Genomic DNA, 27,422 nt, shown 5'->3' with positions numbered 1-27,422 from the left:
ATCCCTTATGTCCCTAAATTCATCCTTATGTCCCACAGTTCACCCTTATATCCCCCAATTCACCCTTATATCCCTCCAGTTCACTCTTATGTCCCCCAATTCACCCCTATGTCCCCCTAGTTCACCCTAATGTCCCCCAGTTCACCCTTATGTCCCCCAGTTCACCCTTATGTCCCCCAATGCACCCTTATGTCCCCCAATGCACCCTTATATCCCCCCAGTTCACTCTTACGTCCCCCAGTTCACCCTTATATACCACAATTCTCCCTAATGTCCCCAAATTCACCCTCATATAACACAATTCACCCCTATGTCCCCCAGTTCACCCTTATATACCACAATTCACCCTTATGTCCCCCAATTCACCCCTATGTCCCCCTAGTTCACCCTTATATACCACAATTGACCCTTATGTCTCCAAATTCACCCTTATGTCCCACAATTCACCTTTATATCCCCAATTCACCCTCATATACCACAATTCACCTTTATGTCCCCCAATTCACCCCATGTCCCCCAATTCACCCTTATGTCCCATAATTCACCCTTATACCCCCAATTTCCCTTTATTCTTCACCACGTCCCCCTGTTCCCCACCCCCTCCATCTCCCCCCGTGCTGCAGTTCCATTTCATCCCGCAGGGCGGCGCCTCACACAGTCCCCCACCCCCGCCACTCCGCGACCTCCCACCACCAGGCGGCGCCATCTCACACCCAGTGAGGGGCCGCTCTGATACCGGCAGCGGTAGAGCTCACCTCGCTTCCGCCGGGGGGAACCTTCCGTTTCCGTGTGTGTGGGCGCTGTGCCGGTGTCGGTGCTGCCGCTGGGCGGTGCCATGAACCGACCCAAGGCCGCTGCCGTCCGGCGGCCCAGCGCCGCCCCCAAGCCGTCCGGTGAGTGCGAGACCGCGCCCGAGAGGCCGAGCCGGGGGCTGCCCCGTTTACCATCTCGGTCCCCATCACGGTTGTCGTCCGTTGCAGCTCACCCTCCGCCGGGAGATTTCATCGCTCTGGGCTCCAAGGGGCAGGGCGGGGATGGCAAGGCCGCCGTCACTCTGCTGAAGCCGGCACCCTCCGGGCTGCCCTCCGAGCGAAAACGGGACGCGGCCGCCGCTCTGTCGGGCCCCGCGGGGCTGGGCGGGCTGAGCAAGAGGCCCAAGCTGAACAACACGCCGCCGCTCAGCGCGCTGGGACGGCTGGCTGAGGCGGCTGTGGCGGAGAAGCGGGCGATATCACCCTCCATCAAAGAGCCGTCCGTCATCCCCATCGAAGGTAAGGGCAGGGCACAGCCTTGGGGCTCAGCTTAATGGGAGCCTTCCTCTTAGCTCGTGCAGTGCTGCTGTCCTTAAGGCTTTCCCCTGATAGATGTGGGGGCAAAGTCGCAGTTTCATCACCTTTTCTTCCTTGTTCGTGTTGGGTTGTGTTCATCTGGTCTGAAAAACTTAACGGGGAAAACATCACTGAGGGGCTAAAGGTGTGTAAGACCTTCCAGGTGGTTGTAGAGAGCAGTAAGGTCTCCCTCAAGCCTTGTCCAGAGTGAACAATCCAGTTCTTTTAGCCTCTCCCTTGTGTTTCACATCCTTCACAGCTTCCTTGCCCTGTTACATACATACATATTTGTATATTACATACATAGTCTTATGGACATAGTCTTATGGACATAGTCTTATGGACATAGACATATTAGGGGTCCTGTCACATCCCACCTACAAGGGGAAGGAAGGGATGGCACAGTATTCAAGGTGTGGATCCATGTTTTGCTTTCCTGGGGGCTGATCCTTTGCAGCACATCAGGGCAGGTTGATCCTGGCAGGTTGTTTTGCGTGAGGGTATAAACTGGTTCCTGTGTGTTGGTTGTTGCAGTTGTTCCCACGGTGCTGCTGGATGAAATTGAGGCAGCGGAGGCTGAAGGTAACGATGACCGCATTGAGGGGGTGCTGTGTGGAGCGGCCAAGCAGCTGAAAATGAACCGAGCCAAACCTGATCCCACGCTGTACCTGAGCCTCATGTACCTGGCAAAAATCAAACCGAATATATTTGCCACTGAAGGAGTTATCGAGGTGAGGGCTGTTACATGGGGACTCCTGGGTTTCCTATCATATGTTTCTGAATTCTGGGGTTCCTGCCACATCATCACGCACATAGTTGCAGCTGCTGTCTGGCCAGAACACAGCTCACATGCCTTTGTAGATGCTGCACTTCTGTGGCAAGTTACTGAGATTTGTAGCTCTTTTTCTAAAGCTTTTCTATATGATTTTGGGGGTTTGTAATTTAATTCCTTTTTTTTTTCTTTATATAATCTTCCAGGCGTTGTGTAGCCTGCTCCGAAGAGATGCCTCTATTAATTTCAAAGCTAAAGGGAATAGCCTTGTGTCTGTCTTGGCCTGCAACCTTCTCATGGCAGCTTATGAAGAGGATGAGAACTGGCCGGAGATCTTTGTCAAGGTTGTTGAACAGAGGATGCTTCTGCTGAGCTGTGGCAGTGGTGGGCAAGTTGTATGTGGTTTGCATTCCCTGCTGCATTCTTTCCTGTAGGTTTACATTGAGGACTCCCTTGGAGAGCGCATCTGGGTGGACAGCCCTCACTGCAAGACATTTGTGGATAACATCCAAACCGCTTTTAACACAAAGATGCCTCCTAAGAGCATGCTCTTGCATGGGGAAGTTGGTCGTAGTGGTGGGGACATTAGTGCTGGTAAGTGGATGTTTAAGAAACAGTGGCAAGGGCTTAAAGGCAGATGTGAACAGTGTGTTACTTGATGGAGTCCTCTAGAGCAGGTCTTGGATTTCTTTCTTTGTGCTCATCTCTTGTAGGAAGTAGCCCACACCCTTCCATGACAGAGGAGGAAGACAGCCAGAGCGAGCTGCTGATTGCAGAGGAGAAAATGAGCCCAGAACAGGAGGGCCAGCTCATGCCCAGGTAAAGTGCTTTCCTTTCCATGTGACAGATCTGTCTGTGCTCACCCACTCCTGAAGTGCTGTGGCAGAGATCTCCCTCTCTGCAGGAGCTGTCCCATAACACTTGCTAGAGAACACTGAGTATCAGGAGAAATTAGTAGATTTGTTTTTGTAGTCTTCATTGTGAACAAGAAAGAATGCTGATCTCTGGACACAGTGAAGCATTCCAGAGCTGGCTTAGGAGGAAGTGAATAAAATGCAGTTTGTATGGCCCAGGTATGATGACCTTGCAGAGAGTGTGGAGGAGTATGTTCTGGACATGCTGCGGGATCAACTCAACCGGCGCCAGCCCATGGATAACGTGTCCAGAAACCTCCTTCGTCTGCTGACAGCAACTTGTGGCTACAAAGAGGTGCGACAGATGGCTGTGCAAAGGCTGGAAATGTGGCTGCAGAATCCAAAGGTAAGGATGGAGGCTGCTGGACTTGAAATTCAGCCGGGAAGGTGAGTTACATTTCTGATCTGTGTTGGCCAGTGGCTGCAGTTTTCCTGTTCTTCTGCAGTTGACCAAACCAGCGCAGGACTTGCTGATGTCTGTTTGTATGAACTGCAACACTCACAGCTCAGAAGACATGGAAGTTATCTCCAACCTGATCAAAATTCGTCTCAAGCCAAAGGTCCTTCTCAACCACTACATGCTGTGTGTCAGGTGAGTGAGTGACTACATCTGTGATGGGCAGAGGGAGAGCAATCCAGAAGATGTGCCCAGGGCTTCGGTTCTGGATAGTCTTGTATCTGCTTTGCCCATGGGAGATTGTGTCACATTCGAATGAATTTAATTGGTCTGGAAACCCTCCAGTAATTGTTTGGCATCTCTGAATGTAGCTACTGCTCTGCCACCTTTATTTTTGTGTATTAAACACAAAGGAAAATCAGAATGTGAATCTAGCTGAAATCTCAGCTCTCAAACCTCTGGTCTTCCCTTGCAGAGAGCTGCTGAATGCACACAGGGATAACCTGGGAACTACGATTAAGTTTGTGATTTTCAATGAGCTTTCAAATGCAAGAAATCCCAATAACATGCAGATCCTGTATACTGTTCTTCAGCACAGCTCAGAGCAAGCGCCAAAGGTAGGTGTAGTGTCTTGTGTGGGCCCAGATCCCTGCCTGAAAGTTTTAGCTGAACTGTGGCTCAAATGAAATGTGTGCAATATGTATCATACTGTTTAGAAATCACCTCGTTAAATTTGTTATGAATAAATGTGTCTGAGCATCTTCTGGTTCTCACACTCAGAGTGACCAGCCTTGTAATAGAATTTCATTAGAAACGTGTATTATAGCTCACTGGTGTCTGAATGACAAACCATGTGAGTTTTGTTCTCCGAGTGCTGATATTTACAGTGCACTGAAAGTCCTGTTTTCCCTCAGTACTTAGCAATGGTGTTCCAGGATCTTTTGACTACTAAGGATGATTACCTGCGGGCTTCACGGGCACTGCTGCGAGAGATCATCAAACAAACAAAACATGAAATCAACTTCCAGGCCTTCTGCCTGGGCCTCATGCAGGAGCGAAAGGAGGCCCAGTATGCAGAAATGGAATTCAAGGTAGCGCTTTGTTTGATCCACGTAATGCTGGGTGGTACCAGAGGTGTGCTGGGCTATTCTGCATCTGTTTGGTTCATTTGTTTGTTTGTTTTTCCTGATATTTCCTTTTTCCCTTTGTTATCTGAGTGACTCAGTATTTGTATCTTGCAATTCATAACAGATCTTCCATATTCCATTTCCAGATAGTCACAGCTTGTTCTTTTTATGATGAAACACTTTTTCAGAAGATGTAATTTGATTCACTTGTGTTTTCAGGAGCGGTTTGTCATCCACATAACTGACCTTCTAGCTGTCTCCATGATGCTTGGTATCACAGCCCAGGTGAAAGAGGCTGGAATCGCTTGGGACAAAGGAGAGAAGAAGAGTAAGCATAAAAACCCAGATTCCCTCCGAAGAGGGGTATTTTGTTAGATATGTTTTGACAGTGCTGGGAATGAGTGAACATTACAGCTAGAATTAGGAAGAAGTGTATGCCATGCTCTGAATAGCAGTATGGGGTTGCATGCTGTTATCCCACGACCAATAGAATTTTATGTAGTTGTGGCATTGGCGTGTTGGCTGAATAGATGGGTGCCTTTTGTGGGACAGGGTCATGTTTGAAGGGGCAGCAGTAAGGATTACCAAGTCCGTGTTTCTGATATGGCAGAGCTTTTGGGATAGCACTGCATCTACTGCTGAGATGTCTTCTCATGGTCATTCCTCATCTGTACTATGGTTTGGGATTTTGTTGCAGCATGTATCAGAAAGTGGAGCGTGTGTGCTGTCAGTGCTGGGATGCTAAAGGCTCTGACTTCTTCCCAGTTTACTTAACATTCAGAGCCTTGGTTACTTCCTGGTCTTGAAATGACTGCCATCTCCTGCTTCGCTCTGGATGGCATTCCTGTACCTGTGTAGTTTCATAATTTGATTGTCTTTCAGACTTGGAAGTGCTGCGCTCTTTCCAGAACCAAATTGCTGCTATCCAACGAGATGCTGTCTGGTGGCTTCATACAGTTGTTCCATCTATCAGCAAGCTTGCTCCGAAGGACTACGTGCACTGGTAAGAGAGCTTGGGAATCTACTGTGCATATCCAGTCCCTTTCCCAACTGCATATGGCACATTGTGAAGACCCCTGCATGTGTCCTTTTGATTCCACAAGGAATTTCCAGTTATCTGATGACAAATGATTCCTGTGGACCCCTTGTTATCCTTCTCTCTGATGTCTTTTCATTGTGGAAAATGAACTGTTGAATGTTTTCTTGAGACTCACACAGATTATGTTTATTGTCCTCTTGGTTCTTACAGCCTCCACAAGGTGCTCTTCACAGAACAGCCAGAGACCTACTACAAATGGGACAACTGGCCCCCTGAGAGCGACCGCAAGTGAGTGTGTGCTCCATCTGTAGCTGGGTACAGAGGCAGAGCTACTCTAACTAGAGACAAAAGAACTTGTGTTTTCTGGTGCTTCCTTACGTAGCTCTGTGTTGGAAAGGCTTGGAACTATGCTTTCTTTTTCATCATCTGTTACACTGCCTAAAATCGGCAACTGTTGCACCAGTCTGTCTGTTCTTCTTCCTTGATTCTTTTTTCCTTTGCCAAGCTGTTCTGTATTTTAATTGTGAGAAGGACAGCCCTGTACTCTTTGGCTTGTACTGGTGTAACGTTAGGGAGCTCAGACTCACACAGACTGAAGTGCAGAGGTACAAAGCAATGTAAGCAATTTGTTTCAGATAGTTGCATTTGGACCTGGAGACCAGGAAAATGCTTGGAAGCTAAACTGTACTTTTATTTCTGCTCAGGTGAGCTGTAGGGTCAGTGGAGAGTTTCAGCAATCCTCGTGCTGCTGTCAAGAGAGGAATAACCAGTGTCTGTTGTCTCATGCAGCTTCTTCCTTCGCCTCTGCTCTGAGGTGCCCATCCTTGAAGACACACTGATGCGGATCCTTGTGATTGGTTTGTCACGGGACCTTCCTCTTGGCCCTGCAGATGCCATGGAACTTGCTGACCACTTGGTAAAGCGTGCTGCAGCTGTGCAAGCAGATGGTAAGACTGTACAAAGCTTCAGCCAGCAAGTGGTTCCTTCTGTCTGTGTCTGCTTAGCACCGCTCAGAGCTGAGGCAGCTCCTACCATATTCCAAAGAGCCTTTGCATCGCTCAGAGCATGTTTTAATCTTGATGGCTAAGCATTTGGCTCAGGCCCAGACGTGTATTGTTGTTGCTTTCTCACCGGAGAAGATTCTTATTTTCTCCTACTGTTTCTGCCTGTTTCTAATCATCAGTTGATGGGGTGTCGGGGAAATACTGGTTTTGTTGAGGACGAGAGGCTGTGAGTTGCCATGAGATTTGAGCTACCATTTCTAAATTCAATTCAGACCTTCATCCAGACAATAAAATGAACAGAAATTTTTAGGGCATTCAGAAGTGGGTGTTGGAAGTTAAAGAGATTAACCCATGTGTTCTGTGATCTTTTCATTTATATTATTTTAGCTCAATATCCTTAGGCTTTTTTTAAGCATTGCTACTTTTTGAGCTGTCGCTTTTTAATCCTGTAATATCTTGAGAACAAGACCACAGTAACACAGTTGCTTGAAGCTCAATTTTTGTTGCTTTGTTGGTTTTCTTGAAGGACTTCCAGCGAGGCAGACTGGTCAATAACTTGCTTTGTTTTTCCTCTTCTCCAGATGTCGAGGTCCTCAGGGTAGAGAGAATCCAGCTGATTGATGCTGTCTTAAATCTGTGCACTTATCACCACCCAGAAAATATTCAGTTACCCCCAGGGTAAGGCTTATCACATAGATAATCACAGTGTGATCATTTTCACTTTACGACTGGCAATTCTAGTTCACAGATTTCAGGATGCTTCTTCCAGGTGTAATTTTTAGTAATGAAATCCCAAAGAAATCTTTTCAATGTTTTGTTCTGGTGAGAATTTCTGCTAGGCAAAGATAGTTCTGAGTCACAGAATAGACTTCTCTTTGCAAGAACTCTGGTCTTTCTGCTCTAGAAATCTTCATTCGAACTCTGCTGTCACACCTGGAAGAGATTTTGTTTTTTTTTTCCTAAAAACCACTGAACTGTTGTTGCCAAATCTAAACAACGTATGATTAAGAACAGCAGTTTTGTAGTGGCTTCCAGTAATCAAATCGCTTGTATCTGTTGATGGCTTTTGAAGGTACCAGCCTCCAAATCTAGCTATTTCTACCCTGTACTGGAAGGCCTGGCCTCTCCTGCTTGTAGTGGCTGCGTTCAATCCTGAAAACATTGGTGAGTGTGAACGTTTTTCAGGATACCAGTTCTGCTACAAAAAGTTGTGCTAGCAAATTGTGCTGTGCTGCATGGTCCCTGTGTGTGTGCAAAAAGAAACAATATGGGGGTTTGGACTGGCATGCGACTGGAGTCTTTCTGTGCCCTTATTGTGGTGGGATGTTCCAAAGTAAGCTTGTGTCCCAATGACTTGGACTGTGATATAAGCTTTTACAGAGATTGAGACTTTTTCCTGTTTTCCTGAATCCCTTTATCTTCTGTGCTGTAGGTCTGGCTGCGTGGGAGGAGTACCCCTCTCTAAAGATGCTCATGGAAATGGTCATGACAAAGTTAGTATGTCTAGATCCCTCTATAGGTGGTGTATTTCTGAATTCAGCTCATGTCTGTTGGCTTCTTCCTTTTTAGCTGGCAGTAGTGCTGCTGTTTAAACGGGAAAGGAGTTTTCCCCTCAAGAGAATATAAGCAGCATGGGGTGACTGTGATGTCAATTTGCTGAAAGGTTCTCAGTCTCTCCCTGGTGCTGCTGAGAAGCTGCCTTATTTATATTTTGTTTTTCTTAATAGAACTAATAACATGAGGACATAGCTTGTTTCATAGATTTTGAAAGAGACAAAATAACTGTTTTTTGTTTGTTTTCTCAGTAATTACTCCTATCCTCAATGTACCTTGACGGATGAGGAGACTCGCACAGAGATGATTAATCGTGAGCTTCAAATCTCCCAGAGGGAAAAGCAGGAGATTCTTGCATTTGAGGGTCATCTGGCTGCTGCATCCACAAAACAAACCATAACGGAGAGCAGCAGCCTCTTGCTATCCCAGCTGACAAGCCTGGACCCTCAGTGAGTACCCTTGTGCAATCTGTTGGTGTTAGGAAATTCCAGTTAATCCTGGTCAGGAACTCCTGCTGCTAATAAGGAGGTTGGTGGGGTAGGACGTGTAGTATGTGTGTTGCAAGTTGTATGTAGCCTTCATGCTCTGCTGAACTGGTTGATCACCACAGTGAAAGTGTGCTTTGTCTGTGATGAACTTCTTGTTTCTCTGGCAGGGGCCCCCCACGCAGGCCTCCACCACATGTCCTGGAGCAGGTGAAAAGCCTGAACCAGTCTCTTCGCTTGGGCCACCTCCTGTGTCGAAGTCGTCATCCTGACTTTCTTCTCAACATCATTCAAAGACAGGTAAGCTCCACTGATGGATTGGCAAAGTTAGGATCTGATCTCTTCTTTCTAAAGTTTGAGCAGAGTAAGGGACAGAAGGAAGCTGAGTATGGTGCAGGAGAAGGTGTTTTATTGCTCAGGAATGAAATGATTAGTGTTTTGCATCTATGTTCTGCTGATCCTGCATTTCATTCTCCTGCTTCCTAGGCTTCATCGCAATCAATGCCATGGCTGGCAGATCTGGTCCAGTCCAGTGAGGGCTCCTTGGATGTCCTACCTGTGCAGTGCCTTTGTGAATTCTTGCTTCATGATGCTGCTGATGAGTCGACCTCAGGTGAAGAAGAGGAGGAGGGTGAGAGTAAAGAGCAGCGTGCCAAGAAACGCCAGGTGAGGGGTCTCTTGGGGGGCAGTTCTGTTACCTGCTTTCTGTGCATCCTGAATTTGTTTCCACTGGAAAGGCCAACTTCTCACTCCGCAGAGACAACAGAAACAAAGGCAGCTGCTTGGACGGTTGCAAGACTTGCTTTTGGGTCCCAAGGCAGATGAACAGACAACCTGTGAGGTGCTTGACTATTTCCTGCGACGCCTGAGTTCCTCCCAGGTGGCCTCACGGGTCCTGGCCATGAAGGTGAGCAAAAGAAAAATCTGTTTGACTAGGTCTAATCAGAAGCTGAGGGTTGAGAGCAGAACTTTCTATCATCCTTCTTTGCTAACTCATCTCAATCTCCAGGCCTCATCAAATGCACTTCTGCTTCCTGCTGCTCAGAATCTTCTCTATTCAACAGCCAAGTAGTACCTTTTTAAGATAAAGCTGTGTTTTGCTGTTCCCTGTGAAGTTCAGGTGTAGACTCAGCAGATTGTGAAGTACAAGGAATAATTGGCAGCAGCTGTTTTCCATGGGGAATGTAAATTAGTAAATGCTTGGTGCTCTAGAGCATAGTCACGGCAGGCAGAATTGCAGAGTTCAAGATTATGCTTAACGGAGGACTGAAACTTTAAGCAGGGTAGCTGTCAAGCAAACAAGTTCTATGTTGTAAGTTGTGTGCGTGGCGGTTGGATTGCTTCCTGATGTCTGAAGCTTGTTTCTATTTCACTCACTTGTATGGAACTGGTTGGTCCAGCTTCATGCACGTGGGCTGTGTCTGTGTGATTTCTGCAGGGCTTGTCTTTGGTGCTGTCAGAAGGAGGACTGCGGGATGGAGAGGAGAAAGATCATCCCATGGAAGAAGACTCTGGTGATTCTGAACTGCTGCAGGGTTATCAGTGGCTACTGAGGGACCTGCCAAGGCTGCCACTGTTTGACAGCGTTAGAGCAACAACAGCTGTTGCCCTGCAACAGGTAAGTGTTACCTGGAAGGGATAAATGACCAGATCCTGGGCAAATGATTCTTTATCCTACTCATGCTAAAATAGATCTGAGCAAACTGTGTGGCTTGTCATATTGATGTTTTCATATCCTTGCAAAAGAGCATACCTTCTGCTGGTGCTTATTTTCATTGCTTCCTGATCTCTAATGAGAACTGTGTCATTCTAGGCCATCCACATGGAGACAGATCCCCAGACCATCAGTGCTTACCTCGTGTACCTCTCCCAGCACGCCCCTGTGGAGGAGCAGGGACAGCATAATGACCTTGCTCTGGTGAGAGACTGAGTTGCAAAGACAGAGGGATTGCACGGGGAGGCCTGATGTGTTGAACTTGTTGTCCAGGGCAGCAGTAGCCTGCTGTACCAGCAGGATGGGGTTTATGGGAGCACATGAAATTGATAACTGTATAGTTGTGTTTCTGGATATGTGATGAAGGGCAACTTGTGTGTTTGGTTTCATATTCAAACAGAAAATCAATAGTCACGATCTCCAGTCTAGCAGCCTGTCTTAGATAGTATGGGGAGTGCAGGAGCAGATAGTGATTTGAAGGGAATGTCACCATCTGGCAGCATTTTTCAAGTAAACAGGTGTTAAACCTGCATGTATCTGGAGAGAGAATGGAAAGTCAGGAACCTTAGTGGTGGGATATTCATTATTGAACTTCTGACTCTTTTTTTTTTTTTTTTTCTTGTTAAAGCCTGGTGATTTTGGGATGGTTGGCTTGTATACGGCGGTTATTCATTGTTGTCACTCTGGGTGCTCTTTTCATTGCTTTTAAGTCCATTAACCAGCATCCTTTGTAACAGCCTTCTGGAGACTCAGTTACATGGATCTAGAGATTGACAGGCTCTTTATGCTTTAGTAGATCCTCCTAAATATGTGGGTGTTGCTGAATATTTAGAGAATCACTGTTCTTGCTGTGTAAATACTGGTAATTGCTCCCTTTTCATGGGATGCATTCGAAAGTATCTGTGCTGCAATGTGGGACACTAAGTTTTCACAGGGTGCACACAATATGTTTGGTCTTCCTAATTTGATGATTCCTGTCTTGACTCTCTATACTGGTCTCTAGAATCGTGTTAACTGGGCTGATGATGGAAACTGGAGGATGTGGCATAGTGAGGCAGTAGGTCCTGTCTGTGTTAATTTTGTAAAGAACCCACAGACCTTCTTCTCTTGCAGGACGTAGCCCGGCTCATAGTGGAGCGTTCTACCATCATGTCTCACCTCTTCTCCAAGCTCTCATACTCTGCTGAGTCAGATGCAGTGCTTGTTGCTCTTCTCTCCATCTTTTCCCGCTACATCAAATGCATGCGCCAGAGTAAGGAAGGCGAGGAGGTGTATAGATGGGTGAGTTCCTCCCTACCTTTCTTAGGCAGGTAGATAAATGCCGAGTTAACACAAAATATGCCCATTGTGGGTTGCTAAGAATGCAGATGCTGTGTCTGGTTCAAAAAATTCCTGATCTGAGAATAGTTGGAGGTTGATGTAGCATCAAAATCGCATTGTTTTCCTTCTGTATCTTCTTTTGCTTCTGTTAGAGATACTGGGGCTAGATTGAACTTTGGTCTGAATAAACTTGACCATTCTTATGCTCTCCTTTCATCTGCTTCTCACATAACTCATTTTCTGTTGTTTCCCCACCATTGCTCATCTGTTTGGTTGTTTTTTGTCTCCTTTTTTTCCAGTCAGAGTCACAGGACCAGGTGTTCCTTCGTTGGACTAGTGGTGAAACAGCCACTATGCATATCCTTGTGGTGCATGCCATGGTTATTCTCCTGACACTAGGGCCACCTCAAGGTTAGTAAGTGTACTCAGATTTGTTCAAGGGATGGTGGACTGTACACTGTCCTGTACCTGTGTAACAGGTTAGGTCAGTGCTCTGTCTACCCAGCCTTGTCCTTTGCAACATTTGCTAATAGCTGTAGTATCTATTACAATGTTGCTGCATGGACGAAAGGATTTGCAGGCTTATTTGCTGTCTTCTGCAGAGAGCAGAAAATATTAAATGGTGTGTCCCTCCCTGCTAAACAAAGACCGCAGGGATTATTGTGGGATGAGAGCTGGGCACTCAAATACACAGACCACATTTCCATTCGATAGTGTTTATTCCTAAGTTGTTTCTAGCCTTAGAATGAGGAAGTGTTCTGGTGGATTGATTCATATAGAGAAGGATAGAGTATTCTGGGTCCTTATGTTCATGAGATTTTTGTGTCTGCTCTTAAGCAGGGGATGGTGATTTTTACACATTATTGGATATATGGTTCCCGGAGAAGAAGCCCCTTCCTACCGCTTTTCTGGTTGACACCTCGGAGGAGGCCTTGCTGCTCCCTGACTGGCTAAAGCTGCGCATGATCCGCTCTGAGGTCCCACGGCTTGTGGATGCAGGTGAGCCTGTGGGATGTTTGCTGGTGTTTCAGACCCTCCTGTAGGAAAGGTAGCCTTTTCTGCTCAGTTCTTCTTTGTGTTCCAACTGTGCTACGTGGATGTTTTTGTTGGGGCCATCAGTCACTGCAGACCTTGCAGTGAGCTGCTTTTATATGCAGCTGAGTGATGGCTTTTATAGATGGTGACTATTATTTCTCAAGCAGGGGGAGAGCTTGTACAGCTTCTGTGTATTCCGTATACTGTAAAGGAAATAGGTGACTGTTATTTGGGTACTATCTACATTATAACAGTTCAGCTCAAATTAAAGTACACAATGACCAGACAGCAGGCGCAGCTTTGCTTCCATAGGACGTGGTGTGCTTGCAGTGTGGAGGGAAGTGGCTGAAGAATGTAAGCTATATCTGTAGTTACTTCTGTCCTTGCACAGCTTATCAGTACTGTCTTTCTTCCTGGTGTTCAGAGCTTTGTCCCTTTCTTACTAATTAAATGACAGCTCTCTATAGCCAGTGATTGAATTATTCAATAATTCCTGCCTGCAGCTATCAACAGATAGGGTGGAAGTTATTTTTTAATATGGATGATTGAGTTTCTGAGGTTTTGATCAAATTAAACAGAAGATCAAATTAGTCAGTGAGTGAATTAACTGAAAGATGCAGTAAGAAGGCAGTGATTTGCAGAGCAGTGTAGGCAGCTGTCAGACTTTTGGCTTTAGGCTGTGTGCAGTCCTGTCGTTAATGTGTTGCTTAGTCCAGCCAAAAGTACAATACTGGGTTATAAAGATGACCCTTTGTAAGCAATTTGGTGGTCTGAGAACTTGATGTTTTTATATTTCAGCCCTGCAGGACCTGGAGCCGCAGCAGTTGCTTCTCTTTGTTCAGTCCTTTGGAATCCCAGTTTCCAGCATGAGCAAACTCCTGCAGTACCTGGATCAAGCAGTGTCTCATGACCCACAGACACTGGAGCAGAACATTATGGACAAGAGTAAGAGCTTTGTATGAGATTAACTAGACGTTTTACTTTGCCTTAAATGGTCACTGTGAATACATCCTGTGACTTCCTCATGTAAAATCCAAACTAGTTCACTGGACTCTGCACCAGCTGCTTTGGTGGCTCGTTGTCTCTGTAGAGACCTGCCCAGTTCTTGTCTCAATGGCCCCTGACTGTATTTCCCAAAGAAGAGGAGGGTTTTTCTAAACTGGATTGTACAAAGTCTGTAAATAGTTTGGAGGCTAAACTGTAAAAGAAACTGGGCTCATTTGCATCATGTTTACGAAGTCCAAATGAACAGCAAATTGTCTTCACTGTGGTAGCTACATCAACAGCAACCAATTCTTTAGTGCTTTACTGAAGAGGGAGAAGTAACATATTCATGTCTTGTCCTTTTTTCAGACTACATGGCTCACCTTGTGGAGGTTCAGCATGAAAGAGGAGCGACAGGTGGCCAGACGTTCCACTCCCTGCTCACAGCCTCCTTACCAGCCCGTCGAGGTACTGTCCAGGATAGCTTAAACTTCAGAATATCAAAGTCGTCTTTCAAATGTCTTTTATCTTCTGCTCATGGGAGGAATTCCAGTATTATTGGAGTTTTTCTATAGTTATTTGTTCAGAGTAGTACAGAGAAGTAGGTATTGCTTTGCCGTGAGGGAAAAGCTACTGGATTTCTCAGACAGTAAAGATGAAGGTGATTCAGTATTGGGGCTCCAGATGCTACTTACCATAACAGTATTTTTCTTTCTTTCCTTCTATTCTTATTGCAGACAGTGCTGAGACTGCAAAGTCAAAATCCAGCCCTGAGAGCAATCAAAGCCAGAGCCGAATCCGGGCCTTAAGCCAGGTTCGGGTTCTGGGCCCAGAAGATGATCTAGCAGGCATCTTCCTGCAGGTACTGGTATAACCTCAAGCTGATTGTCCATCAACTCCTTTCCTGCAGCACCTTTGCAAAATCCGTATTGTTTATTTGCATCTTTTGCTTCATTCCTCCTGCACTGTTTGTAGGCAGGGAGTAGGAAAGCCCTGCATAAAGTAAGGCCGCACTGTTAGTCTGGCAGAGTTTGTATTGGATGGACTTGTTTTTTCAGGTAGTCTGAACATGATGTGGCTTTTGATCATGCCTAATACTGTCAGTGCCTTCTAACATGTTACCATCTCTACATCTTGTTTGTTCTGTGTATAGTGCCTTTTGTCTCAGCAGTGCATGGAGGATTTGCAAAACGCTCACAGGGCCTTGGCAACAAAGCTGTATGTAAACAGCCTTTGTGCTTTGGCATGTCTGCTAGCAGAGCCTTCTTCTCTCTGTTGACTTCAAAACAAACCTTTAGGGAACTAATTGGACAAGTTGATTGCCTGTATTTGGGTAGTGTGGTGGTCCCCCATGGTGTCAGTGTTGACAGTCGAGTTGGTGTTCCTGTACCAGGCACTAGAATATTGAAAAAGCTGTATCAAGGTTCTAGTTAGTTCATAGTCAGTGTGATTATACAAGGTAAATTGATCCTCTGCCTCAGGGTACTTTATGGTATAGCAAGTCCTTTCATTTGCTTTCTCACAGACATATTCTGTTCTGCATCCTACCAGCTTTTCCCACTAAATCCAGACCCACGATGGCAGAATTCAAACCTGCGCCCACTTGCCCTGGCATTACAGCAGGCCCTGGGGCAGGAGCTGGCTCACATCCGCCAGGGAAAAACACAAGTGTCTGGAATCACAGCACAACTTCTCCAGGCAGTAGCTGCTCTGATGAACTCACCACACAGTGGTGCACTGGTGATGGCTATGCATCGTAACCACTTCATCTCCTGCCCACTGATGCGCCAGCTGTACCAGTATCAGGTGAGTGGTGTTGAACAAAGTGGGCTGGGAAGGAAACAAAACCTGCTGTGCATCCACTCTGTTGTGTGCAGACTTTCTACCTGTGTAATGCTAGAAACACAGCCTGCGGAGCATAATATAAAGGGACTCAAGTTGTCTGAACAACAAGACAGCTGAGTGCACATTGGCCATGTTAGCTTAGCACTGTTGAGAGTTGGAACTTTACCTTCAGGGCTCGGTGAACCTGAAGCAGTCTAGAAACTGTGGCACTGTAGGTTTGCAGCTGTGAGTCCTCTTTTGGAATCTCCTGTCTGTACTGTTTTGTAGCATGGACATGTCTTAGAAGCAGAGCATCTGCAGAAAATTTATGAAAGGAAGTCTGTAATTCCTTAAAAAGAACTTCAGGGCAGGCTAAAAGTTACCAGTAAAGTATCTCATTCATTTCATGATGAAAGAAGACACAAAGCTACCCTTAATTATGCACGGAGAGGTATTTTGTTCATGACTGATATTTTCTGCTTTGCATTTCTACATTAGAAGCTGCTGCCTTGATTTCAGTGAGGTACGGTCCAACAGAATAGGTGTACTCTGTGTATTTGTGGCAGTATGTGCCACTGTCTGCCACTTCTGCTGTCTTTGTTTTATTCTTAAAGTGTGTGTGTAAGCAGGTGTCTTTTGCTGCTCTCCCCAGCGCTGCATGCCACAAGACACTGCCTTCTCCTCCCTCTTCTTCAAAGTCCTCATGCAGATGCTGCAGTGGTTGGACAACCCTGCAGTGGAAGATGGTCCTCTGCGTGCTCAGCTGAAGGCTTTTGCTGTGCAGTATTCCTCAAGGCACAGGATCAGTGATGGTACTGGCATTGTGCAGCTTGTGGGGTTCTGATTGGACCAAGTGGGTTAAGAAAGGGGCAGAAACAAAGCTAGTTTGCAGTTGACATTTGTTAGCATCTCAGTAAGCAAAGCAGATCTCTCAGGGAAAACTTTGATTTGCTCAGGTAAGGAATTCCATGCTAGCTGTAGACCTGGAAGATGAACATGCAAGAATGCTCATGAAACAAGGTCATGTCATGGCTTGTAGTTATTGTCATCTGCCATCCGCTGGGAGGAGACTATCACCAAGAGATTCATCAGGGAAATGGGTTTGTGGTTATTGAGTATTCTCTTAATCCATATTGTCCTTGAGAGGACAAGACTCATTCAATCCATATCCTGGAGAGCTATCAAGAGCTGCAGTGGGAGTAGAAGGATAGTGGGATGTTTTGGGTGTGTATGTTCAAGTAGTTATGTACCACTATAACATGGTGCCTCTGTAGAAGAGAGATCTGTTGTTGCTTGTTCTCCAGATACAAATGCTGTGATTTCTTTGCAGTTCGAGGTGGTTTCTTGCACCTCACAGAAGCTCTGACTTTCCGTCATGACCCCGACTTGATCAGCTCCACAGTACGTGCCATTATTGCAACCCTGAAATCAGGAGAGAAGGTGAATGTGGAGCCAGAGCTCATCAGCAAAGGTATGACTGTCTTCCTGCTCTCCTCCCTATAGCAGAAGCAGGATGAAATTCCAGCACAGTGAGGGAGTACCTCATATATAGGCAGTGAGAAGCAAGAAAATGCAAACTGATCTAAACATGGCCTGTCTTATATCTCTTCCTTTCCCTGTGCTGGTACATAGGTTTGTAAACTGTGACCTAGGACTGGGGTTGTCTTACAGCAAACTGTTGGTTTCTGCTAACCTAATAAGAAATCGAAGTCTGCTATTCCAGATAGAAATGGTTTCTCTCTCTTTCTTACTGAGCTGTTCTCTGGGGAATTCTGGACTGATTGCTTTCACTTAAAACATTTCATAGCTTTCACCACACATTGAGGTTAGTGACATCGTTTTACCTCTGCTAGTCCTTCAGGGCCTGATTGAAACTCACTCTCCATACTTGGAGGAACTCCTCACAGTCCTCTTCTCAGCTACGGTTGAAACCACTGCCAGATTTCCTGCCATGAAACCAATTGCTGTGGTGAGCTCCCTGTTGCTTCAGGACAAGGAAGAGACAACGGTGAAGGAAGAGCTGGATAGTTGCAAGTGAGCCTGAGCAATAATTGGAACTCAGTGGGAGGTCTGGTTTCATGGCATCACCTTTGATACCGGCTTTTTCTTTTTAGTACTGAAGCTGCTTGGCTGGGGCCATCCTCTGGTCTTTTGAATGACTGGCTGGAGATGTTGGACCCAGAGGTGATAAGCAGCTGCCCTGATCTCCAGCAGAAACTACTGTTCTCCTGGAACAAGGTAAGAGTTGTTGGGTAGAGAGACTGCTGTGCTGACACAGCCTTTATGGGGTGCTGACCCAACACCTGGAAAAAGGGTGTTGGGGGAGTTTTATGTTTTGCCACATGTTACTATACCTGTTTGAAAGCACAGTCTGACTTATGACAGAGGTTCTGGTGTATCCTTCTTAGTACAAGGCACATGTTTCATCTCATCTTTGTATTTCTTCATCCCTGTTATTTTTTGAGACTTCATAGAGCATTATAGACACGATGTAGTCCCATAGTAGCCTAGCACTCTGTGTTTTGATTTGCTTTTTTGAAGACAATTAAGTATCCTGCCCAGAAGTGCTATACCAAAGCTAAGGCTAAAGCTGAATGTCGTGACTTCTGCCATGTTTTAAACTGTACTGTACTTCAAATCCTCAATGCACGTGTTCTCTTCTGTGCTGTCTGCTTGCTTGGATTGCCATCGTTATGTCTCTTGTGTCCATCTCACAGCAAGAATCTGTTTATGTATCTCAATTTTTGTTCCTTGCAGGCTGGATCCCAGGTGCCCTCCTTCCGCCCGTATCTCTTGGCTCTTCTCACTCATCAGTCCAGCTGGACTACGCTGCACCAGTGCATCAAGCTTCTGCTTTGCAGAAACAGAGAGCAGAGGTGAGTCTTAGTGGGTTTTCTTTTGAGCCTAGCACAGAGTTTTGAGTTGGGCAATTTGCTATCTGAGAGAGAACAATCAGAAGCTGCGAACAAGAGCTGCTGAGTTCCACAGTGCATGTGCCAAGAGATGTAGCTCAGCCAAAAACAGGCTTTGCGAGAAGGATGCTGATTTCAGTCATGCTGATTTGTGTACCTTGATTTAAATATTACCTGCTGTTTGATGGAAAGAGCACATAAAGATTTGGCTGTGTTTTAAATAGGAAGTACTAATCGTTTAGGTAATCCATCTAGCATTGCCCTTGTTGATAATCTTTACGAACATGGGGATTGAAAGATGGCTTGGATAGCAAACCAATGGAGATCTGTGTACCCAGGCAGGTTCTGCTGGATCCATTGCTTGTACTAAACTCCATTACCAGTCTTTCTCTAGCCCAGTTCTGATCCCGGGAGCAGCCCTAGCTCTCAGCTCTTATATGTTGCTCTCAGATACTGGAGTTACATTGTAATAGTAGTATCATGCTTAAATTTCTTACACTTGTAGTCCAGATCACGTTAACGCCTAGTAAATAGCGAGGCAGGGCATGATTAAACTAACAGTATTTCTAAATCTAGCAGTATTTGTTTCCTGCAGTTTCTTTATTGATTTGCTCACTAACAATTTAATTTCTGCAATCCAGGATAACAGGCAGGATGTTCTGCACCCTGCAACTTGAAGATCACTGTCTTCTTGTGTCAACTGTTTATGTTTATAACAGACTTCTGACCTTGCATGGCTGTGCAGCCTCCATACTGTCGCTGAATGCCATTTGTTGGGCACCATACCTGTGTTGTGCTTACTGCAACAAATATTTATCCATAATCTGGGAACAGAACCAAGCCTCTTCTTGGGACTTAATGGATCCTATTTTTACATTTTGCAGATGTTTTTCCTTCACAGTACTTGTGATGTTTAGAGACAGTACCATGTGTTTGCGTGTTGCCTGAGGGCTGCATTGACTCTAATTGCAAATCCGTCTTCTTTTGTCTTCTGGCAGGTTTGATCCAACTGCTTCCTTGGATTTCTTGTGGGCCTGTATTCATATCCCTCGGATCTGGCAGGGAAGGGACCAAAGAACTCCTCAGGTAGTGGTTTAGTTCTTCCAAGTTTCCTGTCAGGATGGAGTGAGAGGTGATACTTTCACATTGCATGACTTGTCATGGCCAAGAGGCAACTGGAGTGTGATACAGGTGCAGTGTGCCAAATTTGCTGCCTGTACCTCAGCTGGTTACTTAGCTGCTCTATTCTATCATATATTACAACAGCAATTTTGGGTTCAAAAAGCTCATTTGAACACACATAAATTTGCCCCCTTGACATTTCCTCTGCAGCTCCTGCAAAGTTGCCACAATATCTATTAAAGATCTAGTCAAAAGGCTACAGCAGTGAGCAAACTAAAACCCAGCGTGGGATAATTCCCACTTTGCCATGGAAAGGCACTTTAATCTCTTTCTGAGTTTCCACATTACTTAAGTCTCATCTTAAGAGATGCTCCTGTCTGTCTGGAGGAAATGTGACTAGAACTAAGGATCTAGGGATTCAGCTGGGATTAATTTTGTGTTCTGCATTGCAGAAGCGCCGTGAGGAATTTGTGCTCCATCTGAAGGCATCAGAATTGATCAGCATGGTGGAGCTGATCTTGGCTGAAGCAGAAACCAGACACCAGAACACAGAAGAGGCTTCCTGCACGCTCATCCAGTCTCGACTGCCTCTGTTGCTCAGTTGTTCTCATGGGGACCTTGAGAGCATGAAAAAAGTAACAGAGTATTTGACCAGCTGCATCCAGCAGTGGGGTAGCAGGTGGGGGTTGCAAACTGTCTACTCTAATTGTAGTTACTTGGGCACAGGCAGCCAGGTAATGATGAGACTTGACAGCATGTCTTCATTAGTGAGTGTTCTAGAGCCCGTATAACAAGTGCTTACCATGCATTATCTTCCCAGTCATTTTAGGAGAGTGAAATGCCACTCTTAAGTGTTAGTGGAACCAAGAAGGTGACCTTAAAAGTGAAATTGCAGGGCACGTTTTCTTTCAGGAATTTTGGCATAAAATGTTCAATGTTACTGTTTTTGTTTTTTTTTCCCTGTCAGCTGTTGTTCTTAATTATCAGTTCCTAATGTGGAATTTCTTGTCTACTCATCCCTTGAATCATTGCTTATATGATCAAACTGCGCAGATCATTATGATTGTTTTCCAACAGCTGTGTTAGCACTGTTGGGAAAGCAGAAGATAGTGTCTTTGTGTCAGCGGAGCAAACTGACCTAATTTTAACTTCATTTATGGTAATAGAAACGATGCTTAGTAATTTCAGTTGCTATTGCATGATGATGCATCTCAGCCAGGTGTGCTAATTGTGAACAGGCTAGTCTGAATAGTTGTACTTCAGACTACTTTTCCAATTGAGATGTTGATGGCCATGAGTACTGTATAGAGGAATTCTGCTCACTGGAGATGGAAACCTGGCTTTCTTGTCCTGTATGCAGGGGTAACTAGGTAACTCATTTTCTAATTTCAGCACTGGAAGTGGCCTCATGGTGGATCACTGTAGATCACTGATCCCTGTGGACTGGGCATGTTTTGAGAGTAGTTAAAAAAGTAGCAGACTGAATAAACACTGTTCAGATTAGTGGTGATTACCATACAAAGTTGCTTATCATATACAAGAAAGCTGTTAATAATCTGATGGGTCTGTGATGTTTGCTGGTTGAGCTAAAGCAGTAACCAGAGGCTCACGTCTCCCTTTTTCTTCCAGCTCTGTGGGAAAATGCTGCCAGGACCTTCTGCTTCAGATATACCTACAGCTACCTGAGCAACTTGTGCCTCTGCCTGAGATGCTTCTCACCAGTGAAGGAGCCAGAGACAGCAGCACTTGCAAGGTAAATTTATAAGCACAGAAAAGCCCGTTTCGAGTTGTGCACCTAGAGTGAATGCTATGTTGATACTCAGACTGAAAGGAGAGAACTGGAGTGTGCTGGTTGGGTGATTTTGGTTTCTTAACCTTGCTCTTAGTTGCCCCTTCTCTGCCTTTACACTCAGGAGCAGAGTTTAGGTATGATTTATTTTGCATTGTCTCTCTATAAAATACTTTAAGCTCTGATTATATAAATTTCTGTGTGCCAAAGGCTTCTGTAAAGCACAAGTGTGCAGGCGTCTGATCCTGCTTTGATGTCTGTAGGGAGTGTGGACTTCAGATCCTGTGCCAGCTGGAATGCTGCTTCTGCTTGCAGGTTCTACCTGGGAATAATTTCTGTTAACCTCATCTGTAGTTGGAAAGTATTTGAGAAATGCTGCTGAAGAGCCATGGGCTTGTTTGTGCTTTAAACTTAACTATTTACTCACTACTTTCTTTTCTAGCTTGATGCCCTGGTTCACAGATTCATTAACCTCCTTGCAGACACCAGTGACTCCAAGTCATCAGAAAGCCGTGTGTGGGATGCCAACATGGCATGCAGGAAGCTGGCTGTGGCTCATCCCATCCTCCTTCTTAGGTACAGCTCTCTCACCATCCGTGTGACTGCGTTTACTGAAAAGCCACCTTTGCCATAGAAGGGGAAGGGGATAAGGGGGGGGGGGGGGGGAGCTTGGAGCTGTCACATAGATTGTGCAGGATCTGTATTCATATATGAAACCTATAAGAAAGGGCATAAAAGCCATATCTTTTATAAGGAGGCAGCACTGTTTTTGGCTCCTTGTTTGTCAGGAAACAATCTTCATAGAATTGCAGCCTACGGAGCAGAAAATGGGTGGTAAATGGTGACTGCTGATTCCATGGATACTGGGGTCAAACCCAAAACCCTGGGAGAGTTTAAGGGACATTTAAAGCCACTGGGATGTAACAACATGTGACTCTATTTAGGAAGAGGCTAGAGCTGGATGTTCTTCTGTTTGGTGTTCCAGGCACTTACCAATGATTGCAGCTCTGCTACACGGCCGTGTTCACCTCAATTTCCAGGAGTTCAGGCAGCAGAACCACTTGACCTTCTTCATACACGTCCTGGGGATCCTGGAGCTGCTTCAGCCGCAGGTCTTCCAGAATGAGCACCAGACGGCGCTGTGGGACTGTCTGCTCTCCTTCATCCGTCTGCTGTTGGTAGGCAAAGTCCTTGTTGCACGTTGTGTGCAGGCTGCCAGCCGCTAGAGGGAGAAGCTGATGTAACACAGGGCCAGCCCAACGTTCTGCTATATGAAGGGAGAACTTTCGTATATCTTAAGAGCCAAAAGATGTATAGAATACCTGGGAGAGATTATAATAGGGGAGGCCAGCGATCAGTAATCTAATTCCTAGGCCCCAGAGGTGCAGAATGGAGCAATGAATCATTGCTGTTTTTGTTAACTCATCATCCCTACCCTTTCTCAGAACTACAGGAAATCCTCACGACACCTGGCTGCCTTCATCAGCAAATATGTCCAGTTTATCCAGAAGTACATCACGTGCAATGCACAAGCAGCTGTCTCCTTCTTGCAGAAGCACTCAGATCCTCTACAGTAAGCTTTCTTATTCCAGTTAACTCACGGGTTAGTTCATGGAGAGCTTGATCAGGCAGGGTGCAGTGAGATAATCAGGCAGCAAGATAGTGTGGCAGTAGTTGTTAATGTGGCACTTTTTCACCTTTGCTTGCTTAAATATCTATTGAAATGAGCAGCATCTCCCTTTTTATAGGTGAAAAGTCAACCTGACAAAGTTGGGTGGTAATCTGAGCTCATGTATTGACTTAAACGCCCTGATAAGGTGTTGTAGTGCTCTGCAGTCATTTCTAGAGAGCCAGCAGCAGGTCTTTACCTGGAGCTGTAACAGCAGGATCACAAATGCAGATACAGGAACAAGCTTATTTGAGTTCTAATAGGTCACTCTGAAAATAATGCCCCCTATTTATTTCTACACACCACCTCATTGTGCTCACATCCACTGTTTGGTCTCAGATGTTCAGAAATCATCAGTTAATGGGCGCCGTTTTTTCCATGTGCAGGAATTCAGTTCCTTCCCTTTGCTTCCTGTGCACTTCCATGTCAAATGCCATTTTGTCAGACAGCCCCTCTGCTGCCATCTGTCACACAGCAACATGTAACAAAAAATTGGCAGAAAATTCAGCCTCTGCTGCCATACCACCACCATCCATCTCTGATATTGTAGGCCAACAGAATAAAATGGAAGGCATTAATTTTGGAGCAACCCCTGTAGTTAACACTGAATGGGAAAAATCTTGCTTCTGAGAAGCTGTTTCTACCATGCTTAATTTACGTGCTGTTATCTGTCTTCACACCTTTACTTCTATTTAAACACGCCATCTGTTCCACTAGTGACCTGTCATCAGACAACAGTGACCTAGCAATGCTGAAATCCCTCCTGGCTGGGCTGAGTCTGCCTAGTAGGAGCAGCATCTTGGACAGAGGCTCCGAAGAAGAGAAGGATGGTAAGTCTGACTAGGAAGCAAGAGTAATTCTAGCTGGCAAACCTGCAACACTTCTTGGAGTGTAGATGTTTTTGTGTGCTGTATGCAGTGTTTTTTCTACTTCTAGCAAAAGGTATTTAGAATGTGGAATGGCACTTGTGTGCTCAGCTGTGTGAAATCAGTGTCTGGAATGGGTTACTTTGTTTTGCTGTCAGTGGTACAACTGTTGGTGCAGAAGAAGAGCTTTTAGGGTAATTTTCATTACTGTGGATATTACCTTCCAAAGCCTCGCTTCAGGATCAGCTTGTCAGGAGACCCTGGGGTACATTCTTTCTCTTTGCAACTTGCATGGGATAACTATTCAATATTAAATCATGTCAGGAAGGTTTGTTTTCTTTACATCAGCAAGGGCTATCAGGAGGTGCAGTGAGGTGGGAGGCTGAGAGCTGGGAAGCATTGCTGCTTAGCTGGTGGCTGGTAGGGAACACTGTTAAAACTGTGTAGACTGTCAAAAGTGACCTGTTCTCATTCTGTACCAGATGAAGCTGCAGCTGGCTCACTCCCCCTTGTCAGCGTCTCTCTCTTCACTCCTCTCACACCAGCTGAAATGGCCCCATACATGAAGAGGCTCTCTCGAGGCCAAACAGTTGAGGGTAAGTGCAAGAACATAGGGCAAATGCAGCCATGTGCCAACCCTGTTCCTCAGTTGTCAGCTACAGGCTTCTTTCCTGTTTACTTTGTTTGGCAGTCTCCAGCAGTCAGGATGTAGTTTTGTTTTGGATGGACTTGTCCATAACTTTCTGTGGTTCTGTGACAGAGGCTTCCTACGATGCTGCTGTCATTTAATATAGCAGTGCTGCAATTGCCTCTTCTTTCGGGCACCTTGAAAGTGATCTGGGAGTTTGCATGAGTAACTCATGTAGTGTTGCAGTTCATGGTCAGCCAGCACTGATCCAGTGACTCTGCTCTAGAGTACTGATAGGAGTGCCATTTTATTTAATATATTAAAAATACCAAACTGATTAGAAGCACGATTTTGTTTGAAATCCCAGATGACCTTCATGAAGGAATATCATATTAACGTGGCATATGGCAACAACATGCTGCTTCTCCTGAAGTGTTCTGAAATCGCAAGTGTCCAGTGTTTGTATCAGACGTAAGTGGTAACATTAGGGTGATGGTTGTCCTTCCACATTAGAAACTGGGGAAGATAAAAGGAGTTGAAACATGATGCCCCACTTCACTCCTCCCCTGCCCATGTCAGGACAGTGCTGGTGACCCCTGCTTGGGCAGTTTGAGATATGTTGATTTAGCAAGTGAACTGCCTGTTCTCTTCCTTTTTGAAGAACTGCCTTTATTATTCTAGCTCTATGTGCTCTTAAGTAAAACTTGACCATTTGGGAGGCTGGGTTTGTAGGTCCTTTGCTGTATCAGTGAATTTCAATCATTCCTTTTAATGTGCATCTTCCACCAGACATCTTGGAAGTGCTGACAGACATTGATGAGATGTCCAGACGGAGGCCTGAAATTCTTTCCTTTTTTGCTGTGAGTATGATGTCTAAATGCCACCAAAAGTCAAAGATTCTGTTCACTACAGTGTGTTGCACAGCCAGTTTAATTGCTGTTCTTATTCTGCTTTTGGAGGGGAGGATGATATTACATTTCCCTTAAGATGCTGCACTTTCTGTTAGGCTTTCTGACAGCAGGCAGTGTGTACCTTCCTACTGTCTTCTCTCCATTGAATAATAGTTCCATCATCCCCTTGAACTTCTCTTTATATCTGAGGAAGTAGTAGCCTTCTGTCCCCTTTACAGTAATGGGACTAGGAGAAAGCGGAACAGCTCCATTAAAAACACACAGGAATGCAGGGAAAATTCAGCTGTCCCACACACCATAAGATTAAAGAATGGTGCTTTAAAGCATTCAAAACAGGATAATCCTTATTACAGAGGGATTTCCTGTCTCAGCTGGTACCTGCTGGATTGATGCTGGAGGGGTAGTAATGCAAGTCTGCACAGTTCTGATCCTTATGTGGCCCTGTGATCCTTATTTGTGCATCATCTCTCAGACAAACCTACAGAAGCTGATGAGCTCATCAGAGGAGTCCTGCCGAAATCTGGCCTTTAGCCTGGCTTTGCGCTCCATTCAGAACAACCCCAGGTAAGGACTGTGGGCACCAAGGCTGTTGTGAGTCACTGAGGGGCACTGGCTGCCCACCGTGCAGGTCTGTTGATGGTGAACTGGGCTGCACTGATGCTGTGATGTTTTATTTTTAGCATTGCTGCAGACTTCCTTCCTACCTTCATGTACTGCCTTGGCAGCCGAGACTTTGAGGTGGTGCAGACAGCATTGAGGAACCTGCCTGAGTACACCCTCCTTTGCCAAGGTAAGTCAGTATCTGCCTCCTCTGGGGTGCATGCTTGGTGTTCTTGCAAAGGTCAATTGAACTCCTGTTATGAAAATGGCCTTCCTGGGAAGTTGCTAAGAGTCAGCATTGCCTAGAGTAGCCTATCAGACATGTAGGTCATCTGTATCGATAGCAACTTCTGTCTGAGTAACACAGAGGAGACTTGCCATAGAGATAAGGGAGGCTTCCTTGAAACAGATTTGCTCCTTTATGATTTTACTCTCTTGAGTTGTGATCCTTCACATAATCACAAACCCTCAAGGTGAATTATGCTCTGTTTAATCATAATAGAAGGAGGAACTTCTTGCATGACTACAAGCATTCATCCAGGTGTTCCATGGCAGATTGCTGCTCTCAGGCCACTCCTCATGCTGTCTTTCTCTTTCACAGAGCACGCTGCAGTGTTACTGCACAGAGCCTTCCTAGTGGGGATGTACAGCCAGATTGACACCAGCTCTCAAATCTCAGAGGCCTTGAAGGTCCTGCATATGGAAGCCACAATCTGAACACGTGGTTCTGGGAGCTTCACTTCCAGTGGAATTTAACTGGACTCAACAGCTGCATTGAGGCCCTGTGAGATGGCACTGTATTTCAGCTAATGCCCTGAAGGATCAAAGAGATGAAGCAGCAGGCCAGATGAAGATGACGAAGGAGCAAGAACAGATCTGTCTGGCTATGCTGCTGTTACTGTGGGAGAAAAATCTCCTGAATATTGTGCCAAACAGGGACCAGTTTTGTCATGGACTCTTAGGGCAGTGGCTGACACTTATCTTGGGTGTTTTTTTCCTCCAAGAGGGCAGAGCTGCTGGGAGAGCAGAAGGAAGCGTTGGCCCTTTCAGTTGAAGTCTCTGCACTTTATGCTGGAAAAAAATGTGGATATGTGCAGGGGAAGAGACCATTTAATGTTTTGGTGGGGTTTTTTTGGGGGGGTGGGACAGGCTGGTGGGTGAAGTCGTTTTTTTTTCTTGTGGGGTTTTTTTTCCCCCTCCAATTAAAATGATCTTTGTTTCCATTGTGCCTTTTCTGCTTTATGCTGCCATTGGTGCAGCCTGACATCCTTCTCTCCCTGTTCTTCACTGTCTTGTTATTCTAGATACAACTTTTCTGGAAGACCTGTCTTTGTGGCCACATGCATGCAGAGCCCTCTTGGCCTTTTACAGTTTATGCTAGAGGAAGCTTAGAAGGATTGGTGGCATGAGGAAGATGAATCTGATGAT

General features: G+C 45.5%; 1 protein-coding gene across 8 annotated transcripts; it reads left to right on the top strand.

Moving 5' to 3' along the window:
• Positions 1-715: 715 nt before the first annotated feature.
• Positions 716-27,217, top strand: INTS1 (integrator complex subunit 1). 8 transcript variants are annotated; one of them, XM_085514619.1, is made up of 47 exons: positions 716-893; positions 981-1,271; positions 1,863-2,059; positions 2,307-2,444; positions 2,535-2,694; positions 2,814-2,919; positions 3,174-3,360; positions 3,461-3,606; positions 3,887-4,028; positions 4,326-4,502; positions 4,758-4,866; positions 5,421-5,541; positions 5,788-5,865; positions 6,367-6,524; positions 7,163-7,259; positions 7,654-7,745; positions 8,014-8,074; positions 8,387-8,584; positions 8,791-8,920; positions 9,107-9,286; positions 9,378-9,527; positions 10,059-10,238; positions 10,434-10,538; positions 11,448-11,615; positions 11,954-12,065; positions 12,495-12,653; positions 13,488-13,634; positions 14,043-14,141; positions 14,411-14,535; positions 15,225-15,479; positions 16,150-16,309; positions 16,828-16,968; positions 17,351-17,531; positions 17,612-17,735; positions 18,255-18,373; positions 19,408-19,495; positions 19,984-20,210; positions 21,161-21,284; positions 21,763-21,896; positions 22,306-22,498; positions 22,766-22,893; positions 23,707-23,819; positions 24,338-24,451; positions 25,273-25,343; positions 25,867-25,958; positions 26,075-26,184; positions 26,596-27,217. In XM_085514619.1, the coding sequence occupies exons 1-47, from the start codon at positions 836-838 to the stop codon at positions 26,709-26,711; spliced, it is 6,561 nt and encodes a 2,186-aa protein (XP_085370745.1). In that variant the 5' UTR covers positions 716-835; the 3' UTR covers positions 26,712-27,217. The 8 variants fall into 8 exon arrangements, 6 of the variants coding, with proteins under 6 accessions (XP_085370745.1, XP_015732437.2, XP_085370747.1 ...); XM_015876951.3 differs by having other exon boundaries at positions 12,492-12,653; XR_014934047.1 differs by having other exon boundaries at positions 745-1,271; positions 12,492-12,653; positions 25,748-25,958.
• Positions 27,218-27,422: the final 205 nt, after the last annotated feature.

Source organism: Coturnix japonica, chromosome 13 (assembly GCF_054131305.1).
Source record: "Coturnix japonica strain WE chromosome 13, WE-NBRP24, whole genome shotgun sequence".
Lineage (NCBI taxonomy): Eukaryota > Metazoa > Chordata > Aves > Galliformes > Phasianidae > Coturnix > Coturnix japonica.
The sequence above is the reverse complement of the archived record's forward strand: the minus strand, read 5'-3'. Positions and strand labels throughout refer to the sequence as shown.